This window comes from Varroa destructor, unplaced genomic scaffold (assembly GCF_002443255.2).
Source record: "Varroa destructor unplaced genomic scaffold, Vdes_3.0 BEIS01000007.1, whole genome shotgun sequence".
In the NCBI taxonomy this organism is placed as follows: domain Eukaryota; kingdom Metazoa; phylum Arthropoda; class Arachnida; order Mesostigmata; family Varroidae; genus Varroa; species Varroa destructor.
The window spans coordinates 15,477,862-15,495,054 of NW_019211460.1; the positions used below are offsets into that span (position 1 = coordinate 15,477,862).

Genomic DNA, 17,193 nt, shown 5'->3' on the forward strand with positions numbered 1-17,193 from the left:
AGAGAGACATAGGATAAACGAAAATGAACGCAATCGCTGGCCGCTTTTGTTGTTCAAGGTTCACCGAGGCTGGCCGCCAATCTGCCGCTTTGCCTGTCGTAGATGGTGCCCTATACCTGGTACTGGTTCGGGAAGCGCCGAATTACAGGCGGTATCACGTGAGACCGCGGCACGGTTACCGGGATAAGTCCGCGGTACGTTCGTGCAGTTCTAAATAACCCTGCTATAGGCAGTGGTTGGGGAAAGGAAGGCGTGAGTCAGTGTAAAGGTGAATTGGAGTTAATCGCTCACAGAGACTGTGGACAATCTCGAGGGCACCTCGAGGTCTTAGTATGGGTGGGCATTTGACACCTCGGGCCCTCGGTAGCCCAATAAAATAGAAGGTAGAAGCATATGCATTTGTGCAATAGAAGAGAAGAGCGTCAGTTATTATGAATATAGCGAACCGCACGCAGCTAAGATCCTCTTACAGTGGCAATGAGCGTGGGTAATAAGCGCAGTTGTATGTCGTATTGGCAAAACAAGCTGCAACGAGAAAAAAAACCTTGAAATCGCGAACAGCGAGAGACTGTCTAAAGCGCACATATATCGATGGGATCGTACCCAAAAGGCCATACGATTTGACTATGACACAGGCCAATTTTATCACTACTGACCATAATCGAGTCCGTTCAACGGTTGTAAAACAAACACGTCTGCCGCCTGTAATTTAGTAAACATCTGCTGCTCGGAAAAAACAAAAAAAAAATATTACCAAGCGTGTTACCTAACTATCAATGAAATATTAATAAATATTCAAGCATATCTGTAATAAGCATACGAATAGGTAGATTAAAAATGAGCGAACTCGAAGACGACGATTGTTCGTTAACAATCCCAACAATGAGCCAGGGATGTGGGAAAAAGCAACAACGATTAGCACCTGAACAGCTGTCTGAAGTACTGCTTAGGTGAGACAGTACGAAGCATAGGATACGGAACTTTGTTCGAAAGGTTTTGAATGAATAAAGAATTAAAATGCAAAACGAGCTTCTGGGATGATGAGGGCCAAATGCGATCATTTCTAGCTGCTCCAATTCAAGGCCAGACAGGCTAAGCGAAAAATTTCATAGAAAATGTATTTCCAATTAGCAATAACAGCATTAGTACAAGGGTAATCCCAGTAACTGATATAAACAAAACCTCTGCTAATACTGATAAAAGCAATTTACTTTCTAGAATGAATGAAATGTACAATCCCTATATTTGAATTTCTTTTTTGTTTGCTACCTTTTTTATTTGCAGCCCTTTTTATTTCTCCTAGATTTTGAGCAGTGAAGCTGTATGTGGTGTGCTTTGGTAGCACTAGTCAAAAGGACCGCTAGGAGTTTTGGAGTTGTTAGCAAAATTTGTGGCTCAGTTCATCCTTTCCGACTCAGCTAATTCCCTGTCGGGCTTTAGCCGATTCGGAAAAAGGCTGATAAACAATTTTAGGCTAGGTCAGAAGAATCCACGCGCAATAAAGTGCGGTCAACATGACGGGACATGGCACCGGGACGCGAATAATGCACCCCCAAGTCCACTCAGTAGACGTTTGTAATATGGGATACTTTAATAGGTGGTAGTTTTAGCAATATAGAATGCATTAGCTCATAATTTCTTCAGAAAAAATAGTCTAAGTCATGGTCATGAATCTTGCCAATTTTAGTCATCCATAATCAGAGTAGTGGCGAGCGCGTCAAGGCCTGTATTCAGCCGATGTCTGGATAGATACCTCGGTGCGACCTGATATGTGCCATCATGACCTCTTTGAACACTGAACAACCTAAATAAATAACGTTTCAAGCGCTTGTCTTCTCATGGCCCGCTTTAAATTTCAAAGTTTCAGTGCTGTATGAATGTACCAATTCTTCCATTTTCATCCATGGCAAGAATTTTAGAAGTGGACCTTAAAAGTTAGTTACGCGTTCAAAACTTGGCCGGGAACTTTCATAAGCGTGCTAGTAACCTACACGTCCTGTTGGTCCAGAAATTTGTTTTTTTTTTTGTGTGTGTGTCTGTGTTTAACAAATCATGATGCCAGATCTGATCTCAGTTTCGAAATAACGATAATCTAAAAAATAGTTTTTCACTGTTCATGCAAGGTCCTAGGGTTGGCCAACGGAAAGGTAATGTATACAGGCTCAAATAAATGACCGCACACACTTTTAAGAATATCGTAACAAAGTCGATCTCTGCTGCCTAGATTATGGTCGATCGATGGTTGAATCAATAGTTCAATAGGAAATAGTTCAAGTTCTACGTCCAGGCTGCATTAATATTGTATAAGACCAATTTCTGGACTGGTGACCTATTTATTTCCCATTACTGGCGATCGATTTACCCTAACCGTAAATCCATCTTTTCCGATGGTCAGCCCAATTATAAGTCTACTATTTTTTAAAAATCCTTAGTCAGGTGCTTGCAGTCACTACGATGCTGTAATCCATGTAACTCTCGTAGGAGTTTTAAACTAGAGAAGGCGTCGCTGCCAACAAGCGCGCTGGAGGCTTGTCCTGGTACACTCGTTTGCTTAAGTTAAATCTAGTTGGGTTTATAGACTCGGCTAGATTCGTACAAAACGCAACGTAGTCCCTATATTCCTTTTTAATTTTTTCTACCCGCATACACGGAGTGTCGAATTAGTACAATTAATAGAAATCAAATGAAATTTTATTGGTTTATTTAGGCTAATCTCATAGTGATTAGCTAAGTGATTTCACTTGGGATGCATTCTAGTTATGTTTCTTTATTGAGGTTCTAGACCCTTCGAGATTCTTTAACGCTGTTCTAGAACCCAAAACTGTTTACCAAGTTGAGGCCATACACCGCATGGCTCATTGGCGGAATCCTTCTTTCCATCGCCTCCTTTCCCGCGGTAGCTGGACACCTTTTTGGATCAATTTGCCGAGCCTATCCGTTCATTACGTCTCCGACAGAGCATGGATGAGGGCGTATAGTCCTCAGGCAACATAATAATGAAGCTAGGATCACGGCTGTGTATCACCGGTTATGGAAATTTCGTTTTGGGGTCATCCATCATGAAATCCTCCAGAACCGCCGTTCAATGGGATTCGGCATTGTGAGAAACAAAGCAATCCATTTTACCAGCGCTTGAGTTCGGACTCCGTCATCGGCTTTCACGACTACGTCCCTGCTTTCGAAAAAAGTGGTCGTCCAGATTTGATTAGTCTGTTCTCCAGACGGCACTGGAACTCTACAAGCTACGTCGGTGCGACTGCTCTGAGAAGGTTCTAAAGCATCCAGAGATTTACCCAATTAAAGGCAGCATGATTGTCTAGAGGATATTCAGGTCGCTGCGCAAAGCCATGGAGGAAACATTCATCGACAACGAGGTGACTTTGGCGCGCAAGATGGAGCTAATTCTAATATCTAGGTGAGGTGAGGTAACTTTCGGGCCTGCATGACAATTTATTGTTACGAACTGCATGCCGCACGCATAAAATCCGTATCCGCGTTTGCTAAAGTCCCTCAACGCTGCTATACAAGATTCGACGTAGATGTTTAGATTATCCACAAACAATGCTTCATCCGGACACTCAGCTGCCATTTCTCTGTTGTTTAAAGAACGGAGAAAATACGTTACTGGGCTTTAGTTGTACATAATTACCAAAACAGCGTAGGAATCGCACCCGCTACACGTTGAATGTTCCGCACGCATGCTGACCGAAATTATATTAGCTTTACCTTAGTGTGCGTGGCGAGTGAAAAAAATCAATCAGTAGCTTCGAGATCGAGCTCCGGGATACAAACATATTCAGTATATAACTTGAACGCCCTCTTAAAGCTTTCGACAAATTCTGTATAGCTTATTTTAATTGAGGCTTAACTCAGCGAGGTTTTTGTTGCCAGGATATTTTGAATGTATTTACATATATTCTCTGCAATTGTCCATTAGTATATCAGAGAAATCAAGCTTTTTTTTTTCTCTAAGTTAAGTATTCTACCTAGTGGCTTCACTACAAACGGTTCCTGCCTCTTGCCTTGCGGTCAACAATTATTGGGATTTTAGGCAAGGTTTACCGCCCCTTAAAGCCCCCTTCTTTCTTCTAGAGCTTTTCTCGCTGTCTGGCGGAAGCGCACCTTAGTACCTAGACATTTATTAGCAGACAGAGGAAAACAACTTTTTTTTCGTTTACGAGGGGACACCATGGAAACCCACTGAACTTCGCAATCACTCATAGAATTACGACACTTGTGTTCTTTGTCAATCTCACGCAAATCACACAAGTACCACTCAATGCACTTTTTCCTCTAAATTGATTATACTCGTTCTAGCCATTAGTTACTACTACAGGCTTTATACCATTATTTAGCACATGTTTAGTTGCAAATGTACTTGCTTATTAAATGCTGTACATAAATTTATCGTGTCACGTAAGGCCCATTAGCGTACGATTGATACAACAGTGAATAGACAGAACTTGATCGTATTCGTTTGCTGAAATTTTAGAACAGTTAGCACCTTACTCAGCGATTTTATGCTGAACCACCAATATGCATTAACCATTAGCTAAGTTGCGCAAAAAGGCTAGATAATTTGTTATCTTGTTGCCGTCGGCTGATGCATATTCGAGCGTACTGGCAACCTTATGTATCCGCTGACTGCATGACCGTCTGCCTGTTATTCTGTCGATGTTTGAAACTGCGCGCCTAGGGGGGTGACAAGCGTATCTTCTTCGATAACACAGTCTCAACACAGTTATCTGTCCTATCTGGGCATCAGCACATCTATCTCATGTTTAGATTCCCGCGGTTATCTTTTCTAATAGCCAATCACATTCTCTAGCGCAGCAAACCTCCCGCTATCAAAAAAGGCCACTACTCTTACGAAGTGTCACACAAGGACGAATGATGTTTCAAACATGACCAGCAGCCTGCAACTTGATATTCGCGCAGCCAAAAATAAAAATGAAACGTCTCGACAGGCCGGCTTAGTCGATTTTCTTGCGTCAGAGTTGCTGCAAGTGGTCAACAAAAGCGCAAACTATGTTTTCATCCGGGTGTCAACCATATTTCATATGACTTTTTCTAGTTGCACAGCAAAAAACCTATCTTTGGGGTGCCGTTAGTAAAGAAGCCAATGTATTGTACTAGTTAGGGATTATTTGCAAGGTACACTATAATTGAAGAAAATTTAAATCGAAAAATTTGCATATTCGCTTATAGGATCCTGGTAGTTAAGTTCTTGAACACATGCATGCACTATTATATCACAAATACTCTATGTACAGGGCGAGGTAAACTCTTGAGAAAATGTTTGCACAGCTGGACCGTTTTCGCTTCACATATGTTACAACAGCAACAGCAACAACGCAAATTACTACGTTATAGGCATCTTACAAGGTAGGCAATAAAATCATTTGAATGATTACAGTAACCGTTAGTATCATAGGACTATAGAGATTGTAAATCCGACTGCCCGAAACTGCAATAGAATGTTGTAATTTAGGCTAAACAAATGAAAGATCTGCGCATGTCCCATAAATTCATTAGCAGTCTCCTATTTCTTGCCTGGGATTTTAGGAACGTTAAAATACGTACCGGTAATTTCAAATGTTCCGAATTTTCTTTTAAAATAGTTTTTTTTTTTTCGGACACAGGCTTTCGCGCAAATGCATGCGATTGACCCACCAAATATTGTCGTGCTAAGCACTTCTTGTCTCCCATCTAAAATATATATTTTTCAAGGACCGTTTAAGCACGCTTAAGCCATAAAACATAGCGAGAAAAAAAGTTTAACATCAATACTTTGACAAGTTTAACATGGCCTATTCAAACCCTTAGATGTTGTTTCAGATGACGCACTTTGAGCATGGAGCGTGCCTATGTCCAGGTTCGAATCTAGATCACCGCAAATTTTTCAGTTTGCAGTCATTATAATGGCGAGATAGTCAAACAGGCTAGAAGATGGTGCAGTGAAGCTTTGATTATTTGTCGAAGACTGCATTCCCTCAAATATTTTAGAGGCAGAAGGCAAAAGACATATTTAGATGGCCAAACCAGAGTTAAGTACGACATTGGATAATCCATCAAATATAATCCGGCTAAAAAAGAATGCCAATTTTTATACAATAGAATGTAAAACTATCCTATATAGATTTGAAGTAAAAGGAATGGGTAACCATACCTAACCAGGCTTCATGTAAGCTGGTCGACTGACAATCGCTCGTTTCATACAGAAACTTGATGACCGGTGCTTTCTTGTGAATAAAAGTAGAAACCTTAATTGTGCTTATTTTAATATTTGAAACGATTTAAAAAAAGAGATCGTAAAGCAAATAGATAAAGGGATTACGTGCACAAGATTCTATGCAGTTTGGTCAGTTTCGTGCTTGAAATCACGGTTCACAGTCTGATTCTGGAGTTCATCAATTTGGGGCCCTTATTCCTCTAATGGTTTGCTTTTAATCAGAACCATACGACAGTCTTATAACCCCGTCCCAGTGATGGCTTGATGGGTAGCGTACTTTCTTACTGAGCTTAAAGAGACGTGGTGGTTTGTTTGAAGCCGATCATAGACACATTTCGTTCCGTGCTAAGAACCAGCCGTCTGGCCGAACGTCTAATGGCGGTGCCGGCCGTGAAACTCGAAATACTTAGGTTCAAGTACTTAGGTATAATTGTAGCACCAAAACATAACTTTCCAATAAATGCCATTACGCAAAGTTTGTTGTATGATACATGCTTCACTAAGTCTCCAAAAACTATCTCATTTTCAATTGTTCAACTCATTTGCGTTGCCTAGTTAACTTCATCTAGTTAATTCACCCGTGGATTATATCGTCGCCAGATTTGCCCCCTAGAAAAAAAGGAAAGCTAAATTGTAACGAAGAAAACGACTTCGTTACAACACCCTTAAATACAGTCCATTTGCTAAAAGTAATTAGACTACGATTTATCTATTTTCATATTAAATACCCTATAGTCTGAGATAATATGCTTATGCACTTGTGGAAAAATTGAGTTACGGCAATTTGAATGTAGGATTTTTTAAGTATGAATTTGGCGTGAAGAACGTGCATATGGATGTCACGTTTGCCGCTTACGGGATGAACTGGTGCATAAAATACAGCCACATACGCCACTGTGAAATAACTTAATTTGTCGGGCTAACGTTTTCTTATTTAAAATTTTTTCTCCATCACCTAAAAACTAACGAAAACATAGTTTGGTGATACTTGAAAAAATAAATAAAAAAAATTATACATTGCACGATTTAAACTCGTATTTATTATTATTATTATCTTCATAATTTATTTATTTATCGCTGTGAGCGATAAATTTGTCTCTTATGACAACAGAATAATACATTCTATATGATTTCGCACTGAAATTGCATTGGTAGTATGCTCATGAGGACGCCATCCACTAGGTACTTCATATTTGTGAAGGTTAAATTAGAGACGCGACGGTTCATGCACTGAATATAGGAAACTTGCAATCGAAAAAGACGTAGAGTTGAGAAAAAAAGCTAAGTTTACGTTAAGTCTAAGTTACTTCAACTGAGGCATCTACTTTTTTCGTACTCCATTTTCGCTAATTGTAAACTTATGTCCTTTCCAACTGAACGTTAGCATTTCAGTGTTGGGTTTAGGTGGAGCAGATCTTTAGTACAAGTACCAATTACGGTTCATATGTAAATAGAAAAGTGGGCAAAAAGTCTGCGTATGGGGATGATATTCGCGGGCGCACGAATTTGAAAAAAGAACTTTTTGTCACTATTCAAGGCGGCATATGTACCATAACGGGACACAAGTCGCAGAAACTCAAAGGGTTGATAAAACATGAGGGCAAAAGGCATGAAGTACAAGAGGCGAGAATCAAAGTTCCAAATTGAAAATTTATCAATTTATATTGCGTATTATTAATTAAATGGAGAATATGGATGAATTCAAAATTAATTATACAAGCGATAGCAGAGGTATAATGGGCAACCATCGTATTTCTTACAACTGTGCAAATCAAGAGTAAAGCGTTGTGTTATATACAACATATATGCTCAACAAAAATCGACGACACGTCAAGGACGTATGCTTTTAATTTAGGTACACGCGTTTTCAATCAGTTCCACGTCAATATTTTTGCAACAACATGAAAGCTTTTTTGTTTCGCCGGATCGAATCAGTGATCTGGATAAAACGGGTTCCTTTAACGCAATCTTGACATCACGACCTTTGCATGGCGACGCCAACACAGAAGCTGGACAATGGCCATTGTTTACGCGCTCACAGGCGCTGGCATAAAGTTATGATCGTTTGAAATTTGCTCCAGTCAAAATAGAGCTTACGAGCGCAATACGTGGAAGTGGCATCCATTTTCTGTCTAGGTATACAACAGGATTTTAAATAGGGAAAACGACAGCTAATCATTGATGATATTTCTTTCGTTAAGGCAGAATCGCAGGAGGAGGGGCATATATCCTTGTTTACAAAAAGTTTTTGGTAGGTATCATGCTAAAATTTGCATGCATGATAAAAGTTAAGGATGCCTGTCCTGGTTCCAGACTCTTTCGGTCAGGGTCTATTTCAAGTAGTTTCCGTATGCTCAAAAAATAGTAGCTCCGTTTCGGTCGCGCAATTTTATTCTGTCGTGGTGTACGCCTTCCGTCAAATCCGTTTTGATGTTCCATTTGGCATGCATTTTACCAGCAAGCTCCTCGATTCGTTACTATTTGGCATCACTGCCATAGCGAGCGGATCTGAAGTGGAAGGTGATGTATGCATAGGTTTTTGTTAGCTAGATCAATATGCCGTTTTCACACGTGGCTGTTTACCTGTAATTCTGGGTTTAAAGAAACCTTTGCCGTACAGATGCTATAGAAGTTCCCACCGTTGTCTATGAAAGTCACCGTTCTGTAATTACAATAGAGACAATCAAATCTCTATCGTCGCTGTCTTTAGAATAAATAATTTTGAGTGAGACTTCGATGCAGATTTCAATCTTACCTTTGGAGCAAATCCAATTCCATTATATTATCTGATCATAGAAGAAGTCTATTTCTCATGCATGATTTAGTGTCCTCTATCAGCCGCATTAGGTAGCGTACCTAGGCTACTACCCAACTCTCAATTTTAAGGGAATAGGTTAATTTTCGCAAACGACAATTTTTTTTAGCAATTAAGGTTATGACATTCATATTGCGAAGTTTATCCAGATCTCAGTTCAGCATCTGCTATCTCCATTATCTTTATATTCACATAAATATGGACATAAAAGAAACTTAATCTAAAGCCTCAGTTGGATAAATTTCTGGTGGCAGATTTCAAAACTAGGGAAAAATTTTTCGGTTCGCTAAGCTTCTTTGGTAGTTAGTATTAGTACATAGCGACATTTTTGCTCGTCTATTTACATTTGGATTTATTTACGGTCGGGATATCTGTACGATAGCTCGCTATAAGTAAAACGAAAGATTTTATTATTTCTGATGACTTCCTTTTAAATAAAAGTATCAATTAATTCTTTGTTCTACTCCGATTGTTCTTACGAAGTTAGCTAAATAGCATTTTTTATCCGAATACAGATGAAATTAAGGTCTGTCATTTTACCTTTGCATCCACAGCCCTTGCGGCTCAACGCACACCGCCGAAACGTTATAATCAATTTATGAAATAAATATCCTGTTTAAAAAAAAATAAGGCTTTTCAGCGTAATTACTCAGTTTACAAGTGGGATATTTATATTAAATAGTAATAAAATAAGGAACTAGTGAGATAATTCAGAACGTAGAGAGGGAACGCCCACAACCAGCACAATTTTTCTCTTAACAAACCATAATTTCTTCTATTCTGACAATATCACCGTAATACTATGAAACGGCGCAGAAATGACCATAACTAAAAATACAAAAAGTATTATAAAATTATATATACATCGATGGTTCAATGACGATTATTTTCATGAATTTTTTAGTATTTGTGGACCGGTACAGTATCTGTTGTTTAGAGCTATTTTGATGACCCATAATATAGCTGAAAATACAAAAAATATGATAGAAATTATTGACTAGTTTTCGTTTGCCTAATGATAGGAAGACTATTTTTTAGCTGCGTTTACGGCTGCAGGGTACGGTATCTTAATTGGGGCTCTGTCTTACGCCTTGTTTCTAAGATTGTAGTTAAATAAAAACAGATCTTTCAACAACGTTCTTATGTATAGCAGGAGAGTGATTCATGACGGTCATCTAGATTCAATGTATCCCTTCACCTCAATGACAATTTCGATTCGGGACCTAATTGCTTACCAATCACTTTCAGAGTATTCCTTCCTTAATTCACAGATAATTTCTTAATAGTAATCGAGCGTCAAACAACATTGGTAGGCTTAAGCTCGTTAAGATGTCCCTTATAGGGAAAACTCAATTTTAGGCTGATAGCAAACACGATTTCAAGAAATGCAAAGACCAAAAGGTTTCTGAAAAATCAACTATTAATACTTATCGGGACCACTCAACTGGCAAATCATTCGTACGAAGAATCCGAAAATGAATGGTTGTTTGTACCATTTTAATAAACTTGAGCCCTTTAAACCTAAAACCCTCTTCAAAAAAAATAAGCTTCCGGTTGGCCTCGGGTTTTTTAAATTTTGCTTATTTGAAGCTGCATGAAACTTGACAATCACGTAGACTGTCGATTTTGAGCAAAAAATTGTATCTTCGTAGAAGTTCGCTCAGCGCAAAGATATAGATTAATAGGCGATTTTCGTCCAAATTCTGATAACAGCGCATCGTCATTCGCCATGGGATATTTGTTGTTCAGTCGTAGAAAAACTAGTTCTCTTTGAGAACCAAGAACGGCAAGCAAACATCCACTTGTTACGACCGACAGACCCCCAGAGCTTGTTTCAATCATGGTGCCGTGTCCAGTATATACTTAATATCTTCACATAATGATTAACAGCCTAGGCAGTGACGTATGGTTATTAAACATAGCATCATTATTATTGCCCGATGTTTGTGTACTCATAAACCATTCTCCAATGAAATAATAAATTGTTATTTTTAGCAAAAGGTTTTATTTTGCTAGCCGTTTTTGAGCAGGACAAAATTATTCACCTTGAAAAGCTGGTAGAAACTGGCGCGTCTAGCAGTAGGCAGACGTAACTTAGCCGGATGGTGCCTGGAATCGAGTTTGCAAACATAACCATAACATTTATTCAACTACAGATATGCGCTAGCAATTTGTTCGATATGGTGACGGCGGTTCGTATCGAATGGCAGATAAAATATTTGTTGGTATGCAGATTTCACATCTGCTAGCTGGAGCCTGCAGACTGACTACGTGACGGTGGGTTACTGTCAGAATCAATAGGAAATCGTCGCGACACCAGCCGCCAACAACACGCAAAACAGTCAGCTAGCGTCAGTTAACATCGAATCGAACGACATATTGACGTATTGTTTGCCATAGCGATTTCTAAGAGATCTCTTCAGGTTCAGAAGAGATCTCTTGTGAAGGTCCGGTCGATTTGTAGCCTGGGACTGATCTTCGATATCCTCCATGACACCACGGCTGTGCTCGTGGTGGATGATGACATCGGCAGTGACAAGTGTTCCTCCACACGGGCGCCGCGCGAGAAATCCAGACGTTGTCCATACGCGGACAACAAGGCCCTCTGAAGAGATCTCTTGAAACAACGCAACACCTATAGTGGACGTAGAGCCAGGAGTGGGTAGCAACTAGCCGCCGTAGACGTCTTCGTCGCTGAAGAGATCTCTTGTTTCCTGCTCTGGCCAATGGTGGTCCCGTCACCTTGCCTAGATACAGTCTGGCTGGCTAGCTAGCCTGCTAACTTTAGCAAACGTTCCGTGACTGAAGAGATCTCTTCAGTTGGTGAGGCTAAGTGACCTCTTCACCCGAATGCGTTAGGAGTCGAGCTGGCCATTTTACAACGAAGGCGGACTCAGTTAGAGAGAGAGGTAGAGGAGAAAACAGCAAAAAGAAGGAAAGGGCAAGCCTCGCGAACTAAACGGCAAAAATGAAAATCATGATATTCAATTGGACGATATGACGCTATGGTGATGAATACTGTTTATCAATCACAGCTGCATTTGAGATAGATGTGGGGGTGTAAGTATCTGCGGTGGCGCAACGGAGGGCGCTTCTCATTGAAGATTGGAAATTGCGTTACTTATATAGAAATTATATTGGATAGAGTTTATTGGTGTCTTCTTTATTCGAGTGCGCTTGTTGTGGAGTATATGTTATTGGCAGATTAATGCAGAGACATATTTATATCCGTTAATCAATATGAATATAAATGTTACATACTATTATAAAGCAATTAGATGTGTTTGCGTTAATAGAATTCTCCACTATTTTTTGTGTCCGTTTCTAAATTGTGATTGTCAAAAAGGAGCGTGCAGTAACAAAAAATCTGTCAGCCTCTATCCACTCTTAGTGCTTTTCTACTGTCGAAATTGGCTTTTCCCGTTCGGTAGCAGAACAGGTGCCGACATTATTGAACACGCAGCAACAATAGACGGAAATTGAGATTTTTGCTGAATTTCTGCCCAATACAGCTGAGAAAAACTCGCGATATATGCGCCCTATACCCTAACGATTGATAGGCACAATTCATTATTCGCTAATGTAACAGTTAAGCGGGCTAAAGTTGTGCCTATCTTATCTGTACGACACGGAAAAGCGTGACGATAAGCAGAATGCTCGCTACCGATATGCAGTTAATTAGTTGTTTATTTAGTTTTCCCTTTTGCGTATTTGTGTATCATTGCTTGCTGACGTCTTTTTCGTAAGGTCAATTCATTTCTTTTCGTCATCTCGTATTGTACGGAATTATGCGACTCGACATGCGTATTCATATGGTTTACTTCCCTTTGACGGGTAACGGCGCTTGATTCTTTTCACCTTGGCCGCCCACGGAGGCAGGGAATGACTGCGAGCCAACACGGTGCTTGCCCTGTGGCCGCCCATTGCTTACGCTCCTTCTCGCCCAGGGGAATTGCGTTTTTGGCTTGGCTCCCCTATTTTGTCGCTTGTCTCGAGCCGGCAGGCTACTGGATCCCAAGGAATAGCTCGCTCTTTCCACAACCCGTCGCACCTCCGGAGGGTTTGGTGAGATCCTCTCCATGTCCGTCGAGAGTGCGCGGGGCAACCTGACTATTTAGACCGCGCACAGCCGATCAGCAAATCAACAGTCGAAATAGTGAACTCGAGCTTACGACTTGTTGAGCGAAACTAGTTGACCCATAACACCTAGTGGGTTGCCGAAACCACGTGAGGTTGACAGGACATTCATAGGTTTCTTGAGCTAAGTTCTACAAACTGAGGTAAGCGCGAATATTTCGTTGAAAACATTGACGTGTTAGAGCGATTGGGTTTTGTGACTCCGGAAATACGTAGTGCGTTTTTTCGAATGAGCTATTTGGATTATACGTCTGCAGGGTCTGTAGAAATTAATTCGCTTTGCCTCTCCCTGGTAATACGTACCAGGGAGAGGCAAAGCGTACCAATACATAACCCGAAGGCGATGATTCGAACTTTCTTATGGGTCATTGCAGTAAAAGTGGTGATCACATTTGTCTAGAGCGGTAGGGTTTGGTTTGATATTAAAAAGTCAAAAAATTTAGATCGTCTAACGTCGAAATTTTTCCAGCGATCTAATTTTTAAATGCTGAAATTGAGTTGAATAAGAATGTGCTTTCTATAAGATGCGACTAATTGCCGACAATTAAACTGTAATTATCTTGTACGTTCTTCATGTTGGCAGTTTCAGTATGGGCTTCCCACAAGCCATGGAGCAGCCGCAGCTGCTGTATCATATTGATCCCTCATTGCAATACCGGCCCGATGTCAACCCGAATCAGTACAGGAAATACACAATCAACACTGTAAGTTTCTCGTTCGTCGACGAGCAAAGCAATAAATTGACTTATAATACTATGATATTTCTTAGCTCTTTGCCGCTGAACGGTGTTTTTACCGAGGCGTCGCAAATGGCGTCGTTGTTGTTGAAGCAACTTTAGTGCCGTATTTTGTGACATCATTTCAATCTGATTTCTTCCCTTTACTCGTCCCGAGCCAGTGACCAAGCAACGGCCGAATGAATTTGACTTCAGACCAAAAGTATTTCGCTTTCTGTCCCCGAATATCCTGTAACTGTGCTCACACGTTGAGTCTTTGCATCATTTGCCTTTGGGGTCGATTTCTACTAATTCGACGAAGCATCAGCGCTAAAAACAATGACAATATCTAATACTCTTTAATAAAATAATTTTACTCGATAGTTTAACGAGGTCTTCCTAGCACCAAGCCTGTTTCAGACAAAACACTATTTCCAAAAAACAGTATCCAGTTTGGAGAGTAGCAGTAAAAGATTAATTATCTTAGTAAGGTAAACGTTCGTTAGCAGTTCTTGATGTTCCACGGCCGGATTAGCTAGTTACGGCTACAAAATATCACTATGGGATACGTCGAATATCTCCACTTCATCCATTCGAAGTTTCGCTCTATCTACAAATCATTTCATTTTTCAAACCTTGATTTGCAATTGCTGCCTGTAGGAAGATCCGGTTCAGAAGCGAGTCTTCGAGACCTACTTGAAGATGCACACGTACCAGACGGTGGATTTTGTCATGAAAAAGCGTGAGGAATACGGCCGTTTCGATAAGGTAACTACTTTTGCGATGCGGTTTTGTTGTTGTGGCACGCACATATCCGAAAGATCACTTGGGCGTCGTGAGAACTTCTTCTGAAGAATTCGATAATAATGATCGATACTCACCCAAGCAGGTATCATTTGAGGTACATATATATATATATATATATATGAAGGCACACAAATCTAATTTAAACACAAATCTAATTTTATCTCATCATTAGATCCGTATGCCCGTTATGAAAGCACTGGAGAAGCTGAATGATTTAATTGACGAGAGTGATCCCGACGTCGATATGCCGAACATCGTTCACGCCTTCCAGACCGCCGAAGAGATCCGCGCTAAGCATCCAGAGCAGGACTGGTTCCACCTTACCGGCCTAATTCACGACCTTGGTACATAGTATATTTTAATGCGAAATATCGCAATCTCTGTGCTTAGATATACTCAAACTGAAATTTGGGTTAATCTAAAAGTCGCCTTGCTAAACGGCCACTATGAATCTGCACTGAATTTTTCAACGAATCTACAACAGTATAATACGCTTCCCTTGGCTTAGCGTACCTGACATGTTTTCATTGCTTTCGCCGATGATTCGCTTAACGCGCAGAGTTTTGACGCTTCTCTAACACCCCCGTAACTTCATTTATCTACTTTGTGGTATTCATTAGGCAAGGTGATGGCGTTCTTCGATGAACCACAGTGGGCGGTCGTGGGGGACACATTCCCAGTCGGGTGCCAGTTTGCGAAGTCAATCGTCTACCGGGACTTTACTTTTATCCTTAACCCGGACAGCGAGAACGAGAAGTTCGTATCCATTGTATCTCTTTTGTTTCCAAAGTATAGAATCGCTGATAAAGACTAGCTAAGGTTAGTCAATAACATGCTCTTTAATCGTGCTTGCTACTTCCGTACTGTTAAGCCGATGATGGAAGACGTATCTACGTCTGATATTTGGTCGTTTTGTATCTGTCTCCAGGGCAATGACCCCGGCTAGATAAACGCTAGAGTACGTTTATTCATTTTATAAAGGCGATAGTATTGGTCTATAAGATCATATTACCATATCATATCTTTTGCCTGCTTTAGCTGAAATTTGACAAAACGGCTTACTCCGGGTAGGTGAACCGGTGATGAGGACGCCAAATAATTACCAGCAGAATCTCATTTTGTCCATTGCTAGCGAATTTCAGATGATGTATATCTGCCTTCAAAGCAACAAATGAATAGGGCACCTGTCTATCTATGACCCAAGTTACCGCTGGACTAAGATCATTCTCAATTATAAGCGTTATTAGAAGGTGACGCCTCCTAGGCGTCGCTCTATTCGACTTAGATACATCGAAATATGCCAAATCGCGAATTATTGTCTTTTAGGTACAACACCCCATTGGGCATGTACCAACGCAACTGCGGTCTGGAAAACGTTCTAATGTCGTGGGGACATGACGAGTACATGCACATGGTTCTCAGAAATCATCCCCGATGCACTCTGCCCGAAGAAGCCTTCTACGTTATCCGGTTCCACTCCTTTTACCCTTGCCACACTAGTAAGTCTATACTGTTTAGTCTTATAGTCTAGTTGATTCAACTGTGATTGAGCGATGAAAAAGTCAGCTAGGCTTATAGAAAATGTTTACCCAAAAACTGGCAAGCCAAGCCCTCGTCAAGGGAAGCTCACAGGGTTCATCATCATTGTTATGCGTTTGCGGCATCTCTCGCGGGAATGTTATCAGCGAAGAAATCCCACATTTGAATTTATCGGCTCTAATGTTACTTATTATCGCTTACAGGCGGTGACTACGACTATTTGTTGACTGACAAGGACCGTGAAATGCTCAAGTGGGTCCGTGAATTCAACAGATTTGACCTTTACACCAAAACCGATAATGTACCAAATATCGATGAGCTGATGCCATACTACCAGGGGCTCATCGATAAGTACATCCCGGGCGAGGTGGCCTTCTAAGCTGGACTCGAGGATGATATCGACGTATGTCTGTGTACACAGCTGCGTACGCCTCAAATGAACGCGAAAGGACAACACGGTGTGGGCAAGGAAACAGTACAAACTACCCGGCGAAGTAAAGCATCAGCGCTACACGACGCAGCTGGCCTAGTTTGGCCTCGGGACTCCACCTTGGACAGTCGCGTTTGCGATAATATCCGGTTGTGTTAGCCCTATCTTGCCTGATAATGTACATACAGTTAAAATAGGAACGCCACTACTGCCTGTTACACTTATCCGTTATATAGAATTTGTGTATATACAGTTATATATGGAGAAAGACACTTCTGAGCCTGTTTTAAGGCGGATGGCCTTTGATATGCCAGTAGTACGATAAGCAATGCGGGTGATTAATAAAACAAAATGCGTTTCAGTGAAAATTAGACAACCGATGAGTTTTCCCCTGTTCTATTTTCTGTTGTTTAATCAACGATACCTAGCAAGATTATCAATGGAAGACTGTTGAGTAGAATCCAATCAAACTCGAGTGTAAAATGCAGGTATCGACCAATGGCGAGCTTAGTGCTTT

General features: G+C 40.7%; 1 protein-coding gene across 3 annotated transcripts; it reads left to right on the plus strand.

Moving 5' to 3' along the window:
- The first annotated feature begins 2,954 nt into the window (after nucleotides 1–2,954).
- Miox (Myo-inositol oxygenase) lies at nucleotides 2,955–17,052 on the plus strand. 3 transcript variants are annotated; one of them, XM_022813584.2, is made up of 7 exons: nucleotides 2,955–3,415; nucleotides 13,768–13,888; nucleotides 14,561–14,668; nucleotides 14,880–15,051; nucleotides 15,328–15,463; nucleotides 16,034–16,206; nucleotides 16,450–17,052. In XM_022813584.2, exons 1-7 carry the CDS (start codon nucleotides 3,348–3,350, stop codon nucleotides 16,623–16,625), a joined length of 954 nt encoding a protein of 317 aa, XP_022669319.1. In that variant the 5' UTR covers nucleotides 2,955–3,347; the 3' UTR covers nucleotides 16,626–17,052. The 3 variants fall into 3 exon arrangements, with proteins under 3 accessions (XP_022669319.1, XP_086831253.1, XP_022669320.1); XM_086975127.1 differs by having other exon boundaries at nucleotides 3,396–3,420; XM_022813585.2 differs by lacking the exon at nucleotides 2,955–3,415 and adding an exon at nucleotides 13,055–13,327.
- Nucleotides 17,053–17,193: the final 141 nt, after the last annotated feature.